Below are 16,991 nucleotides of genomic sequence, written 5' to 3'. Positions count from 1 at the left end.
ATTGTTTTTAAAAAGAAATCCTCTTTTCTCTCATTTTTTTTGAAAGGGTCTCAGAGTTTGGCCATAGGAACGACAGATGTCCGTCGAGGCCGTTGGTCGCCGGCGACGGTGAACACTGTCTCCAGTGGCCAGAGATCGCTCGAAAAACCCATTTTAACCCCTTTTTTGCGTAGAACTCCGATTCAGAGTTAAAAATGCCGACTAAATCTGAAACTCCCAAAAAGGAAGAAAACCCTTCTATTCTCGATGCCCTCCGCCGCAACCTCGGTCGAATCCCTAGGGATTCGACGACCTCTTGAACTGGAGGAGGCACCGACAAACAAACGACAGGTGAAATTTTATTTATTTATTTACTTCGAAAAAAAAATAGAATAAATCACTTTTGGAATTTTTTTATTCTGTTTTCTTGTTGATTGTTGTGTTTTTTTTTTGTATTCAATTTTTCTGTAAAAAAAATACATGCTGTTGTGGGGGCTTTTATAGCCAATTATAAATTGTTATTTTCACTGTTTTTTCTATTGTTTTCATTTCCTATTTCTACGCCGTTTTTGTCCTTGTGTCTGTCATTTTTCTCTCTTTGTTTGTAGGTGTCCCTGGCCGACAGTGCGGAGAGGTGCTCCCGAGGCGTCAAACCTCGGGCGACGTTCGTGCTGACATGGCGAAGGCATAAGAACGGTGGCGGCTAGAGGCTTAGGAATTAGGGTTTCTGTTTAGTGTTTTTCTGAAAACTTAATGTTATGGGCTTAGGGTTTTTTTTTATTTGGGTCATTTGGGCTTGTAATATCCCGAGCCCTATTTGTAAATGGACTTTTATTATTTGGTCTTGTTTTATTATTGGGCCCGTGCAAAATTGGGCTCCTACAAAGTGATCTGAGTTATCTAGTATCTGCCAAATCTGAAAAATTTTCATGTTATGCATAAAGGCTATTTGGAATCTAAGTTGTTTGTCAAGTTGGACGTTATCATGATATGTTACGTAGTCATCTGGAATTCTTAAAATGATTTAGAATATTTCATTATCAGTATAAGTGATTTGGGGTTAATTTAAGATATGATCTTATTGGTATTTTGATAGTTATCATAATCAATATGAGAATCCACCAAAGGTAAGATCGATATGGAGTTCATCCTGGGGGAAAAGTATTTGTGAGTACTCATCCTGGGGGAAAAGTATTCAATGTTTGTTTGAAGAAGATTCTGTCAAAGATAGGTTCTGTATGGATATTCTTTTGAGAATTACATTTGTTTTTTGAGAAGGAAATGAGATCTGTATTGATTGGTGAAGTTTGAAATCAGTTCGAAGAGTGACTTGTGAATAGATTGGTCAAGCATGGAAATTGATGAATATGTATACGCCGTTACAGAAAAATATCCACACAAGACAGAGATGAAACCCAAAACCTTCAAGATGATGAATTTAACTAGAAATATTTCAACGTAATCTAGAATTAAAACTCACTAAGTTTATTTGAACTTATAGGTATTTGTTCATGTTTCAAGTTCTACTGTAGAGTGGTTACGCCAGGAGAGATCAAGCCAGGATTGCACCAGGTAGCAATGAGTTACGATATTATGCATACAAAGATATCATAGGAGTGTGACGTATAGTACACTACACCATGAATAGTCTGCTTTAATAAAGTTTTATGTTGTAACATCTTACGCTATTCAAAGATTTAATGTAAATATTTAATATCTTCTTTATATTAACGAACAGAAAAAAAAATAAAAAAAATATGTTTTAAAATAGATTACGCCAGATGTGTGTTTTTGTGTTTTTCTCTTTTAAAAGCATGTTTGGCAATTTGTCTCTACCAAACAACACCTTAAGCAATCCTTGTTGAGCAATCCTTGTTGAACCAATATTGCTTGCATCTTGATGCACCATAGACTGAAACTATTTTTCCTAGTGAATTTCTTGACTTCATATTTAGTCAATGATACACTTGTAGACATATCAATGTTTTAAGTGACAATGGAAGCAAAAAAAAAAAAATCAAGAGCACAACCACTTTGCAAATACCACAAAAGTAATCGAAACGAAGTTCTAATACCAGTTTGTTGAGAATGGATTAGACTAAGTATGTCAATACGACCACAAATAAATTTATTGAGACTAAATAGGACACACCACAAGAAATAATGTGTGAAATAAATAAATAAATAGACGCAAGGCTTTACGTGGTCCGACTTTAAAGCCTACCTTCACGGGCAAGGATGACAAGAAATTTCACTATAACAAGAATGTGAGAATTATAAGTGTTTTGACACTCAAAACACAACCCGGAAAGTTTACAACTCACACCCGAAAAATTGCCCAAGAATTATTATTCAATTGCTCTCAAATTAACCACTCACTAGCTAATTCACTCTAAAAAAAATGGTGTGTCTCATGGCTTAGTTCGAACTAAAGCCTGTTTATACTAGTTTACATCTCCTTCAAGTTAATAGCCACATTTCATAAGACTTAATAGCCACATTTAATAAGACTTGCCAATTGGAAAATGATAGTAGTAATTTTTGGGTGGTAAAAATTGGTGCATAAATTAGCCACCAATTTTAACATTTGCTAGGATTCATGGCTTGTTAAATTCAAACCAAAATCTTGACTATTTGGCTTGGAAATTCAATCCATCCTTAACGGAAAAGAATAATAAAATATAGAAAACCAAAACGAGGAAGAAAGTAAACCACTTAAATTACAACTTGTGGATGGCTTGCCAATTGTCTGGCAGAGAGTCATATGTGAACTGAAGCAGCACAGAACATGTTCATGCATATAATGTTTCAAAGCTGCAATAGTTTTTAACTTAGAACAAAATTGCCGACTTTGATTGGGATTCAATCAAGCTAAACTTGTTTTTTGTTACAATGAAAGAAAGGTGCCTGATCCAGAACTGTGTATTGTTTATTTATGGGAAGGTGTCTGATTCAAACTAATGCTGTTTCCATTGCTGCTTTTCTGAGCAGAGCCATAATCCTTTTCCTGGTGTGATTTACCATTGCAAATGCCTGTTTGCTTTTCAAAGTTTTGCTCGTTAGGACAGTGGTTTTATTGTTGAATTAATTTGCTTAAGCATGCTTCTTTGAATATTAAATTTTCTTTTATGATGCAACTATGAAAACTAAATCTTTGATGGGATTGTGCCTTGGTTCTTGAATCAACTCCTAAGTGGCCCAGAATTAGGGTATTCAGGAAGGCTTCACTCTTTATTCCGGCACCAGTACCCGGATCCTTTATAGCTGGTTTTGCATAACATCCCACATCAGGGAGCGTACGTAAGAAGAGGCGAGAAGCAGGCTTTAAATAGCGCGAAGCTTGCGGGGTTACGGCATACCTTTCTCGGCCTTTTGGCTAAGATCAAGTGTAGTATCTGTTCTTATCAGTTTAATATCTGATACGTGGTTCATTGGATCACATGATATTAAATTTATTTTTTGAGTGGGGGAGTCTAACGCAGTAGCTTGCTACTGGGGCTCTCGAGCGTCGCCCAGGTTTTGCACTATTGCTTGGGCCTGGCGCACCACACCCAATTTCAGTAAAAAATTAATAACATGGTATGACCTAGCACTGAATTTAAAACGTTGTTCTACTCTTTCACTAGCCTCGAGTGCATTGGTTTTATAAAGTGAATTTCAAGTATAATCAATAAAATTATAACTGTAGGATGTAAAAATGTGCAGTAGAATTAATATGGTACGAAAAGTCTGCCCTGTTTTCGTTTATAAACAAGTCAGGCTAGTTTTTCAGCTGAACAGAGGTTGATATCCCGCTCCCTTCCACAGATAGTTCAGGTGACTAGGAAACCTCCAGCTGCCTGCTCTTTCGAAGTTAATACGGATGGATCCTCCAGTAATCCGGGGAAAGGTGGTGTGCGTGCAATTATACAAGATGAGAAAGGGGAGTGGGTGAGAGGTTCATATAGGCATGCTGAATTATGGGTGCTTAGAGATGGACTCTCCTTATTTCATCAGTTGAATATTTCACACTTGGAGATTGAAATTTGATGCTGAAATTGTTGTTAAAATCATTATGTTAAAATCATTAAAAATGTTGATTCTAATATGATCTTCTCTGTACTTGTAAATGACAATATGTCACTCATGTCCAAATTCGGGATGGCCTCAATCATATCTGATAGGGAGGAAAAAGAGTGAGCAGATATGACAGCTCAGCTAGGGTGCAGTTTTCCACAATGAATTTCTAGCACTTTTTGTATTAGGGACTTTTTGTTCATTTGTATGGAAGCTTGTAATTGTATTTAGGGACCTTTAAATGGGTGGTGTGTTTATCTATAGTTAATGTAAAAACAGCAATGTCGATTAGATTATATTGTAAAGTGAGACATAAAGAAAACTAAATGCACTGAAAGTAGATACCTACTCAAAGGGACCCTTTGTCTCTATTGAAGACTGATGCTTATGGACAAGATATGAATCTTTTACTTATTTTGATTTATGAAATGTTATATGTTATATTAAAAAATTGTATCTTTAGCAATTGTGTGGTATTAACAAGTTTTATCATTTATGAGAAATTAGCTTTTGTTCAGGTATGATGTTATACAATTATAAGTGAACTTTAAGGAACCGAATTAAACAAGGAAGAATGTAAACTTAAAAAATTAAATTAATATTACTAAAGAATTACTAATATATATAAAACAAAAGATTTAAGAAGCCGAAACATGAAAGAAAGTAAACTTTAGGAGTACAAATATTTAATACCTATACATGAATATATAAATGTTAAATTGTAAAATTAAATTAATTAAGTTACTAAATTGTTTTGTTTTATATTTTGAATTTAAAATATTTTTTATTTTATACTTATTTAAAAATTTAACTTGAATTCATATATCTGACTAATATTGTTATTTAATTTAAATTTTGAATAATAACACTTGAATTTAATATGTAAATTCGATTTTGAAGCAATTATGTAAATTTGAATTAAAAAGTTGTTTAAAAAATGCAAATATTTGATATGTTGTCATCAATACATAGTCTATTAGAATTGTTTTCCCTTCCTTTTTTTTCCAAATTCCAACAATGTTGGTATTAAGATTCACTAATTTGTTCTTTTATGGTAAGCTTGATTGTTGTTCTTTTTTTTCTGAAGAAAGAAATAACTGACAGTCTATAGATCACAAGCAAAGTTTCAGGTAAGATCTGTTGATGATTGCATAATGAAAATGGCAGCGTATAAAGAAACCACCACAATTTTCAGGCCTAAATTCAATCACCTAATATTTGAAATGATCTGAATCTGAATTGATTCTCGATAATATTCATGATGTGGAATTGAAGTGTGTTATGATACTTGTTATCACCGGCCCAAGACCCGAATGGTTCGGGTTGGATGGGCCGGTTTCCATTGAGCTCGTACATTGATCTCGCAAACTGAGCTCACAGGATGGGTACTTATGTTCTCCTCCGAGGTCACGCATGAAACTACATAAACATGTGTTAAGCCTAAAGTAAGCTAAGTGTTGATGTGCATGAAACATATCTAGTATGTCATATCAATGAACAATATCTATATCATATAAATATACAATCACCACCATTTAAGAGTTAAGAGAGAAAAATACTCAACAATGTGTCACAATTAATTTCAATTATCTTCCAACTAAACTTCAGTTTATAAGTTCAATATATAAATCTTGAAAAATTCAGTAAATAAATTGGATGCTTTATTGCAGGCTTCATGCATTTCAGTTCAAGCTTCCTGGTCAACCTATGAGCTCTTATTAGCAATCTGAATTTCATATGAACCCCCAACTTCAAAACTAAAAACTAATAGAAGAGAAAAACAGGCAATTGCTTGATATTCATTGAAGTGGATGATGCTATCTTAGTAAGCATCAGAATTTGCCAGGAGATGGACTTCAATGGCCTTGAATATTCTCAATGCCTTTTCTTTACCTGCTTTGATTCCCTCTTCCTTGAGCTCAAAGTCACCTACGGTGTAATACTTACAAGTAGTCTTGCTTATGGATCCCCCAGCTAGAGAGTCCTCTAACTTCGTCTCATAAGTGATTTTTTCAAGCTTGTTCATCAATGCATCACCTTCGATAACACTGTAAATATACACACAATTTTCTTTGTCTAGTGCTTCAACCTTCTGCTTCATGTAATTGAATTGGCTTTCTGCATGAAGAAAACACGTAACTTTCACTTTTTCCCTTCTGATTTAATATACACATTTGTATATGATTCAAAGTATAAAGTTATATAAATGAAGTGACCTTCTCCAAAGGTGACCTTCTTGGTGCTACCAGGCTCACCATTGCCTTCAATGTACTCAACGCTCTTAAAAGCCTGAGGAACAATCTTCGGTATAAGGTTGAGCCTTGAACATCTTTGCCGGTGGGATTGCTGTAATAACCTCAGATTCATATGTGAAAATAGCCATGATTTTCTTGTGATTTTAAGAAATGATGAAAGAGGTATTTGAGCTGTGGAGATGTAAACCAGTGGATGTAGTATTTATAGACTGTGGGAACAATGAAGAATAGCCTCTTTCAAATCCTAGCCAGGTGATTCGTTTCTTCATATTTTATTGGATTGTTAATTTATTAGTTGAAAATTCGTAATACAATCTAGAAATCACCGCTTACAATATTGATTCTGGTTTGCGTACTGACATTAGATGTTCTTCGATATGAAACAGATAAAAGGCTAATACAAATAACAAAAACATGGATCATGAAAGCAGTCTATCACAAGAAAGATTAAAAGGAAAGAACTCTAATATTTTAAACACATCAATTAGACACTCAATTCAAGTGCTTGGACCATTAGTAATGTGGCGTATTGTAATATATATTTTTTAAAGTGAGAAATATATAATTCTCTATACAGCGAAGTCAGAAAATTTTTCGGGGTAAAAATTAAATTATAATTTTTATAACATTAAAAATATAATTTCTTCATTTTAATAGCTAATATCTTTATAATTTTTCAAGGATTAAATCAATTTTGTACCATTTTTAGGAGAGCCAAAGTGAAATCTTTCCGGTCCCCCTCTCATGGAGGCTATCCTTCATATTTATGAGGTACGGTTCTTTGATGTGACATGTTAGGGGTAACTAGATGTCATGCATAATGACACGTTACCCCCCTTAGACTCAACATGTATCCTTAGAATTATCTCTGCTAAGATCTTGCGAGCTAGGGAGGAGGCGAGCTAGCAGAGTGATGTGCTAGCAGAGTGCCACAAGGTGGTGTCGTCCTTTCCTGATCGGGTCAAAGTCTGGAACACTTAGGCGGATCGAATTTCGTGTTTTTGAAGTATTCTATAACAAAAGTATACTAATAGCGGTCTCGAATAAACTCACTGAAAGCATCCCACATGACATATTAAAATTTTTTTACGACTAAAATATCTTTCATGTTTAGGTTGTCTATAAAAATAGAAAAAGCCTTGTTAGTGTATAAATTTATACGTTACAATAAGCTACACACATATACATTTTTAAAAATTTTACAAACAAAATAGATAATTTAAAATTTTAATTGTTAATTAAATTTGTTAAAGGGATAGCAGCTAGTAGTTCCCTGAAAGAGAATGAACTTTTACATTATTGCATCAAGTATAAATCTTATAATTATAATGATTTACTAATGGTACACTATTCTGAAGTTAAGATTTTCCTGTAAATCGTTTAACCCTTGTGAATCTGTGTCATATACATATACGGATATGGGGTTTAAAATATGATTCGTTAAAGTATTTGAGGTTGTTGAAATGTGTTGGGGAAGTGTTCATTTCCTTAACTATTGCAACAAAATAATTTGTCATATTCGGAAGACTGATAATTTATTGAATTGTATATATGGGCTGAGTTGATATTATAGAATGACTTGCAGAATCTTATTTAGAAGATTAGGTCGAATCATGCGAATCAAATCCCTTTAATAGAGGAATTAAAATTAGATTGAATTGAAACGTTGAAGACCTATATTGTCAATAGCCTATTTTATGTTGTTTGTTAATATTATATTGTATATAACTATTTCAAATGTTGTTTATTGTGGATTGTGATAGATCTTTATTATGTTAGTAAGTCTTGAAAAAATTATATAATTGAGAGACTTGTATAGACTAATGTATTGATTATTGAGAGCACTTATCTATTCAAATGAGGAGCATTATTCGTGTGAGTGCATTTATGGTTGTAAATAGGAGTGAGCAAAACTCGATTCGATTAAAAAATAAAAAAATTTTGAATTTCGAGTTAATCGAATCGAGTTATTCGAGTTTCGAGTTCGAATCAAGTTGAATTTTACAATTCGAATAATTGAATAACAGATTGGTGTAAATACTCTTTTGGTCCCTGTCAATTTTGAAAATGAGCAAATTGATCTCTCTCAATAAAAATTACAAAATAATCAAAATAATTTTCAAAATTCAAAATTTTATATTTTAAAAAAATTATAATAATTAAAAAATTTCTAAATCATATATAAAAAAAAGTTAAAATTTTAAAATTTTCTAAAATAATAATTTTGGGAACCTAAATAAGTTAATTAACGATTCAAGTTTATCATACTAAAGTATCTTTATTATTATTATTTTGTTTTGAAAAGTTTTAAATATATATGGTTTCAAATTTTATCTTTGTAACATAGAATTAGTTATATTGTAACAAGATTTTAATTTAACACGTTAAATTTTTTAATTTAACTCGATTCGAATTTCATTTCACTCGGCTTGATTCGAAAAAAATTTTAAATCAAGTTAGGATGATAAAGTAGGACTAGTCAACTTAAGTTGAAATTTTTCAATCAATTCGATTCAATTCGATTGGATTCGATTTGATCAAACGCTCACCCCTAATTATAAAACCTTTGTGTTGTAATTCTCAAGGGGAGAATTTAATGGTGAGAGGTCTAGTCTTCGAAGTACAAGAGTGAGAATTCTTCACTAGGGTGTGTTAAAAATAGATTTTTTTTTTTAGATTCACTGGTTGTATTTAGTTGAAAATAGTAGATTCTTCTCATTGAACTAGGCTCTGCAAATATAGAGATTGGTTGAAATTAGTAGATTGGTTGAAACCAATCACTGGTTGTATTTGGCAATGTCGATGTCCACAAACATCAACCCTTGCTGTAGATATAAAGATGAACGACTCATGACTACGTTTACTTTTCATCTATCATGTAATGTTAATGAGAGAATATCATTTACCCATTTCTTGGGTTATGAATTTCACTATTGTGAATGATGTTATATACTGCAGAAGTCGTATATCCAACACATCAGCTTTCAGTTCCTTATCTATTTAAACTCAGGCTTTTACTTACATCAAAGAATACGAATCACACATACATAGTTCATCATCCACTCATAATTAATGTATGTCACATTATGAACGTCACAAGTGAATAAATTCATAAACGGATCTAGGATCTATTCTACATGGGTCTTGTCCAATGTACTATCAATCTAGTCAGCCACATCTTTGTCTTTTTCTTCTGGGAGTCATCCACTTCGATGATCAAGACAAAATATCTCTCCAGTTGAACTTGACAGACGACATATTAGTCTTTCAATCGGGTTGCTTAGTTTCGGTTAAACTAAGGACATGTTTAGGTTCATCTACTAGTTCAAGTTGTCTTTCATATTACGATCCTACCACATAATACCGCTTAATAATAGCTAAACATTAGATAACCAGTGAGCCAATATTTGCTTCCATTTTTTCTTTGAGTGTAAAAACAATTGAGGACAAAATAAAAAGGGTATAATGTAATTAATGGATATTATTAAACTAATTTGTTTGAAAAATACAAGTATACAAAATGAATTTACTACACTTAGGGAACCAAATCCAATAGGATTCTCCAGAGCGATCTAAGATATCCGCGATTAGTAAAATAGAGAAAGCAAAGCTTGATGAGGAAGAGGTGTTGAAGCTTGGATCAATGATACTAAGTTTTGCGAAAGCGAAGAGGAATTGCAAGAAGAAAGGCTTGATATTTGTGGACATCGACATTGCTAGTCGAAGGAGAAGTGCTCTTGTTGATAGGGGGCATCTGATTTGTTCATATCGGAGAAAGTTATGGGTAAACTTAGTCTCTCAATTAGCAAATCAACTAAAAAGATCAAGACTGTTAATTCTAAAAAAGTCTCAACTGTGGGAGTAACACAAGGAGTTAAGCTACAAGTTGGCCAATGAAAAGGTAAGAAAGACTTCGAGGTACAGGTTGGCCTATGAAAAAGCAAGAAAGACTTCGAGGTAATTTATTTAAATAATTATAATTTCGTTCTTAGCTTGAATTTCCTTGACAAGATTAATGTTTTGTTGGTTCATTAACAAAATTTAAGTCCAGTCAAGTTGAATTTGTTTTTAAGTTAAATTCTAAGAATTAAAATGACAAATTAAAATCTTGTTGACAATATGACTAATTTCAAGCTAGAGCATATAAATTTAAGCCCATATATATATTTGACAACTCTTTTAAAATAAAATAATAGAAAAAAGAGAAAATTTTAGTATCATAAACTTGACTTGGTAAGTTATTTGTTTAAGGCTCAAATTTATCATTTGAATTTTTATTATTATTTAACATTTTATATAAATTTTAGAATTTTATGTAATTTTTAATTTAATATTTTACTATGATTTTGTAACACCCTAAAATTTTAGTTTTTGAATTGTTAAAAAAATTATCAAAGTGAATTAACCTGGTTTAGTGGTTAAGGGTTGTGAATAGTGTGTGAAAGGTTTTGGGTTAGAACATTTTTTCTTTTAAATTTTGTTAATTTTTGCCTAACCCTTGACTTTGGATATTGGATTTTTATATTATTTTCGCTCAACTGATGATAGAATGAGCCTGCTGGTGTAATGGTAAGACTTCAGCTTACCCTATGGTCTAGTGTTTAAATCATTGTGCATGTAAACAAAAATAACTTTTGCTTCTCCATGAGTGTGCCGCACATGTTGTAGTAGTTGGGTGGAATTTGAATTCTAAGGGAAAATTGATTAACTTAGTGTACCAAATTTAGTGGAGAGGTGGTTAGTTTCATTATTTTTTTTTTGAAATTATCCCAAAATTATTCCCCAAATTTCTCCCAAAACGGACGTTTACTTCCTCATTCCCTTTTTTCTCACATGTTCCAAGCTTCTTCCATTTTCCTCTATCTCTTTTCCTTTTCCTTTTATCGTTCTTTTCCTCTTATTCTTCTAGTTTTTGCCTTTTGCTAGCGTTATTGCTTTTGTGTTGCTGTCACTTGGTGCGATCGATTGAGTGATGTTCATTAGAGTTGATTGTAATTAATTAATTATTGGTGTAAGTATTGTTGTTCTTCTATGTTGGGGTTTTAAACTTTCCCTTACACCCAATTGTTGTTTTAGTTTGCTATGAACCTCATTTGTTAATCGTGTGGGTTTCCTAGGTGAAGATCGTGTGGCAATTAACCTTCCGGCAAGCTAAGGGTTTGTGAGGTTGTTGTTTGTTCAAGGGTAAGCATTGAAACGCCAAATTGAGGGTTGTTGTGGTTGTTTTGGGTTGAATGCCCTATTATTTAGGGTAGAATTTTAGGAAACAATGGTCATATTCTCTTAATTGATTCTCATTTTGTTTTCTAATTCATTAGGTGAATGTCGTTTTTAGTTACTGGAATTCTCGCTATTGGATTTGCATCGAAAACTAACTAGGTATGTAACGAAAAACTCGAAAAATAGCAAACGACACGAAGTTGAAAAGTGGACTGTCGATGTCACACAGCCATGTGTGAGGCCATGTGAGCCACACTGGTTGGGTTATTTGGGCTGTGTGGGCCACACGGGCATGTGTTAGGCCATGTGGGCCATACGGGTTAGGCCAATTAGACCGTGTAGGCTACACGGGCTTGTGGGCCCAATTTTCGTAAAATTTAGTTATGGTCGTATTTGAAGTGCGATTAAGATTAGCCACTTCGTAGGCTTCGATATGTGTTATGTATGATATATAGTTATAAAACCTGATATTTTGTCTTTGTTTACATGACTTCTGAAAGCATGATTTTGTAATTTGATGTGTTTAGCATGTATAGCATGTATGTATCTAATATCTGATTAGTATGGCATGAGCATTGGGTTGGGATATTGAAAAAGATGGAGGAAGTGTTGACAGTTTAATAATTTGCCTTATCTAGTGGCTAAGACCACATATCTGTTCTGGTGGCATTGCCACACTTATCTATTTTTGACAACTTGTCTGCACTGTTCTGAAAAATGACATTCGTTCACTTATAGGTGTGTGGGGTTGGATGAATATTTATTACCCTAATTGGTGTGTAGGGTTGGACGGAGATGATGTATAACGGATGGGGGTTGGATCTGATTATGTATATGAATATGCATTTGATTTTGTATCTAAATATGCATTCGATTCTGTACTTGAACTACAACTGCATATGTATCTGTTAAATTTTATATTTCTGATTTGCTTGTTGGGTTAAGTTTCACACTAGGCTCGTCAACTCACCCTTTTGTTTAATCCTCTCAGGTAATTAGCAAACCTAGGAGCGGACGACGTGCGGGAACTTAGAATAGGATTCTTTCGATAAAATGGTTTAAATGGACTTTATGTTTAATTTGGACTTTTCAGACTTTTGAACTGTAAATTGTTTTAGACTTTACTTTCATTTTAGCGTGCTTTTCCGAATTAAGTAGTATTAAATTTCTATCCGCAAAATGATTTGATGCAAACTAAACCACAATTTTCAAAACCTTATAGCTCAATAAATTCCGCTGCAAAACGTTATAATCAATTTAATGTTTTCTTGTAATAAAATAACAATATTAACAAGAATATTCCCTAAAATTGAAAAATGATTTATCAATGTGAGCATTGTTTTAACCACATGATTTCAAAGTAAATTTTCAAGTTTTCAAGCGAGTTAAAGTAACTCCTTAGGATTCGGCCATAACGTCTAGGTCGGGTTTGGGGTGTTACAGATTTTTATAGAATTTTGAATTTTTTTAATAAATAGCTTGAAATTTTGAGGATTATTTTGAAGTTTTTTTGTAATTTTTTTTATAAGTGACCAATTTGCTCAATTTTGAAATTGATAGGGACCAAGAGGTATTTACACCAATTTTTAATTTCAGTTATTTGAGTTATTTGTGTGGAGTGTGTCTCGCATTTTTCGGTCAAAGTAGAGGCAACGTTGCGACGAGGAATCACAGGACGTCACAACGACGCGACAACATTCGAAACAGAGGCAAAACGGAAACGACATCGTGACAAGGAGCCTAGGACATCACGACAATGTGACGAATTCCAAACTTAAAGCAGCTACGTATTAGACTCTTAGCAGGGTTACTTTTTCTAGTTAAACTCTGATTATTTCAAAGATATTTAAATCATATTAGAATTCTAATCTCAGCCTATTTAAAGGGCCATAACAACCTTAAAATTGGGAGACAATAATAAAACATTAGAGAGAAAATCATGTGAGAGTTTTAGAGAGCTTTAAGGGAATTTTGTGTTTTAGCCAAAGAGAACTTTGTATTCAGGGTTAGGTTTGTTTTGAATTTCTCCATCTTGTACTTTTCATTTGTTTGCTCATTAGTGAAGTCTCATTTGCCCATGATTTTTTATCCTCTTGATTGGATGAGTTTTTCCACGTAAATTTGTGTGCCCAATTTTCTCTATTCCGTCTTTCTCATTGTTTATATGGGTTGATCCCCAACAATTCGAGTTATTTGAGTTGTAATATTCAACTCGTGTCAATCTTGAGAAACTAAATCACTTATTCAAGTTGATTTGAAAAACCAAAAAACCCAATTTGATTAACTCAAATTCTAAAGAGAATTCATTTTTTCAAGTCGAATCGAGTTTTCTCAACCTTCCTTGAATAAAATTACAATTTTTGTAAGCCAAAGTAGGGGTTAGCAAAACTTGATTCAACTAAAAAAAAATTTGAATTCCAAGTTAATTGAATTGAGTCATTCAGTTTTTTTTAGTCAACTCGAATAAGTAATTAGAGTTTCAAGTTCGAGTTGAGTTAAATTTTACAATTCGAATAACTCAAATAGCAGATTGGTGCAATCCACATTTGATCCTTTTCAATTTTGAAAATGAGCAAATTGGTCTCTCTCAACAATAATTACAAAATAATTCAAAATAAATTTTAAAATTCTAAATATTATATTTATAAAAATTTTAAAATATTACAAAAATAAAAAAAATCTAAAGAATATAAAAAGAATCTAAAATAATAATTTTTGGGACCTTATAAATTAATGATTCAAGTTTATCATACTAAAGTATCTTTCTTTTCCCTCTTATGTTGCTTTGAATGAGTTTTCAAAAATATATGGTTTCAAATTTATGTGTTGTAACATGAAATTTGAATATTGTAATAAAATTTTAATTTGACATGTTTAATTTTTTTAAATTTAACTCGAACAATTTTATTCGATTCAACTCACTCGAATTTCATTTTACTCGATTCAATTCGAAAAAATTCAAATCAAGTTAAGATGATAAAATAAGACTCGTCAGCTCGAACTTTTTAACTCGATTCATTCGAACGGTCACCCCTAATTCAAATATTAATTTTTTTTTTACATAATAACTTATTTAGTCCACTAACTTTATAAAATGAGTCATTTTAGCCTTTCGTTGAGCAGAGTCATAATCCTATTCGTGGTGTGTTTTACAAATTGCAAATGCAGTGGTTTTCTTGTTGAAAGGTGCCTTGGTTGTTGATTCAAATCCTAAGTGGCCCAGAACCAGTCTATTCAGGAAGGATTCAGTCTTTATAGGAGCACCAGTAGGCGGCTCTTTTATAGCTGATTTGCATAAAATCCCACATCAGGAAGAGTACGAAAGAACAGGCGAGAAGCAGGCTTTAAATTGCCCGATGCTTGATGATTGAAAGCATACCTTTCTCGGCCTTTTGGCTAAGATCAAGTGTAGTATCTGTTCTTATCAGTTTAATATCTGATACGTGATCCATTGGATCACACGATATTAAATTTATTTTTTGAGTGGGAGAGTCCATCACAGTAGCTCGCTACTGGGGTTCTCAAGCGTCGTCCAGGTTTTGCACTACTGCTTTGGCCTGGCGCACCACACCTAATTCCAGTTCTATAAGTTATACTTATCCATGCAAGGGATAAATTTATCGTTGAAGATAATTAGTTGTGGCAATGATGTTTACAAGTCAAATAAGTGATGGCCTAATCTAGTTCGTGAGGATGATCTGAATCTAGACACCTTGGATAATGTTCCAATGTAAGACCCTGAATTCATTTGCTTGGAATGTGGCAATTTGTAATTCTTTTTTCTTGTTTTGGTATTTCCATTTGACCTTGCAAGGTAATGTCAACAGAACATAATTAACTTGTTAATTCAACCAATCATTGCCTATTTCTAGTAAATAATAATAGTGTTACTGTCCTGAACCAGGAAACATTGCTTTCAAGTATATATTTTTGAAACGACTCAAAAGACTCTTATTACAATGGAAATAGAAATGATGAAATCCAGAGAGACAAATCACTTAGTACACAATCAAACACAATTTTTGGGTAAGACAACATGAAACATCATCCAAACCACACCATTAAACGTTGAACGCCATTAAAGTAGAGTTTCAGAAATCGGGATTTTGTTGGTGTTATAAGCAAAGTCAGCTGAGACTTGAGCAACAAGGCTCGTGACTTGCAGAAGAAACAATCAAAATTCAAGAACAAATTTAAGCTTCTATGAGCAGAAAAATGAAAGCTAAAAAAAGAGAGTATTGGATGATGAAACTTGAATGAATTTTCATTAAAAATGAACAATGGCATAAGCCAATACAAATACCAAACATGAGCTGGTTAGCATAAACAAAATCAGCACCTAAAACACTACCTAACTCCACTAATTACATTGTAACTTACAAAACCTTACTTGCACTCATAGACAAGCTAATTTTTTTTTTATCTTTTCAGCACCTAAAACATTAGGTACAACATGCTTAGCTTTCAACTAAGTTACAAAACATTAGTTCAAAAGTAACAAAACAAAACAGTAGCTTGGACTGCAGCAGCTTCACTGGCTCGAGCTGTTTCTAAGAGAACAAGGTAGCATGCTGGCCAACTTCAACACTCTTCCTTGGCTTGCATGCTTCAAACTCCTAAAATCATTCTCAAGTGCTCGAATTTTGATACACTAAGGGGCTTAGTCAAAATGTCAGCAAGTTGATCCTCTGAATTGCAATGAATCAGTTTCACTTCCTGTGCTTGCTCCATTTCTCTGACAACATGAAACTTAATGTTGAAGTGCTTTGTTCTTCCATGGAACACTGGATTCTTTGCAATTGCAACAGCAGATTGGTTGTCACAATAGATCTATGTTGCTTCCCTTTGGTGTACATTCAAATCTGCCATGATTTTTCTTAGCCAAATGGCTTGGTTGACAGCACTTGCAGCTGCTACATACTCAGCTTCAGCAGTAGATTTAGCAACTATTGTTTGCTTCTTCAAGCTCCAGCAAAACATAGCTGAACTGAGGGTGAAAACATCCCCTGAGGTGCTTTCATGTCATCCATCGAACCAGCCCAATCACTATTAGTATACCCAACCAATCTCAAGCTTTCAGTTTTGCTATACAGCATTCCATAACTCAGGGTACCCTTGATATACCTAAGTACCCTTTTTGCAGCTTGAAAATGCTTCTCATTGCAACAATGCATAAACCTTGAGAGCAAACTTACAGCAAACATGATATCTGGCCTAGTGGCAGTCAAGTATATCAAACAACCAACTAGGCTCCTATAGACAGTTTCACTAATCTGCTCAAAATTGCCTTGGCTCGATAGTTTTTCTCCCATGGCAATTGGAGTGCCTTGCTGTTTTGCATAGAGAATTTGGTCAGAATTTTGGAGGCAAAAGCTTTCTGACTTAGGAATATTCCCTTCTGTGTTTGTGTAACCTCCATGCTAAGAAAATAAGTCATCATTCCTAGATCAGACATCTCAAACATCTGTTGCATCTTATTTT

At 33.3% G+C, this 16,991-nt stretch overlaps 1 protein-coding gene and 2 non-coding genes across 3 annotated transcripts; 2 read left to right on the top strand and 1 right to left on the bottom strand.

Annotated features, from left to right (window-relative positions):
- The first annotated feature begins 3,334 nt into the window (after nucleotides 1-3,334).
- Nucleotides 3,335-3,530, top strand: LOC128037722 (U2 spliceosomal RNA). The gene has a single exon (XR_008193420.1). It is a non-coding gene; the product is annotated as a U2 spliceosomal RNA (small nuclear RNA).
- A 2,327-nt stretch (nucleotides 3,531-5,857) lies between these two features.
- LOC105796876 (major strawberry allergen Fra a 1-2) lies at nucleotides 5,858-6,418 on the bottom strand. Its single transcript, XM_012626704.2, is given in 3 exon segments — nucleotides 5,858-6,153; nucleotides 6,252-6,352; nucleotides 6,354-6,418. Coding segments are annotated over 3 exon segments (462 nt in total).
- Nucleotides 6,419-14,885: 8,467 nt separating this feature from the next.
- LOC128037718 (U2 spliceosomal RNA) lies at nucleotides 14,886-15,081 on the top strand. Its single transcript, XR_008193417.1, has one exon. It is a non-coding gene; the product is annotated as a U2 spliceosomal RNA (small nuclear RNA).
- Nucleotides 15,082-16,991: the final 1,910 nt, after the last annotated feature.

Source organism: Gossypium raimondii, unplaced genomic scaffold (assembly GCF_025698545.1).
Source record: "Gossypium raimondii isolate GPD5lz unplaced genomic scaffold, ASM2569854v1 Contig00268, whole genome shotgun sequence".
NCBI lineage: Eukaryota > Viridiplantae > Streptophyta > Magnoliopsida > Malvales > Malvaceae > Gossypium > Gossypium raimondii.
Note: the sequence above shows the minus strand (reverse complement) of the source record. Positions and strands in the feature narration are given on the sequence as shown.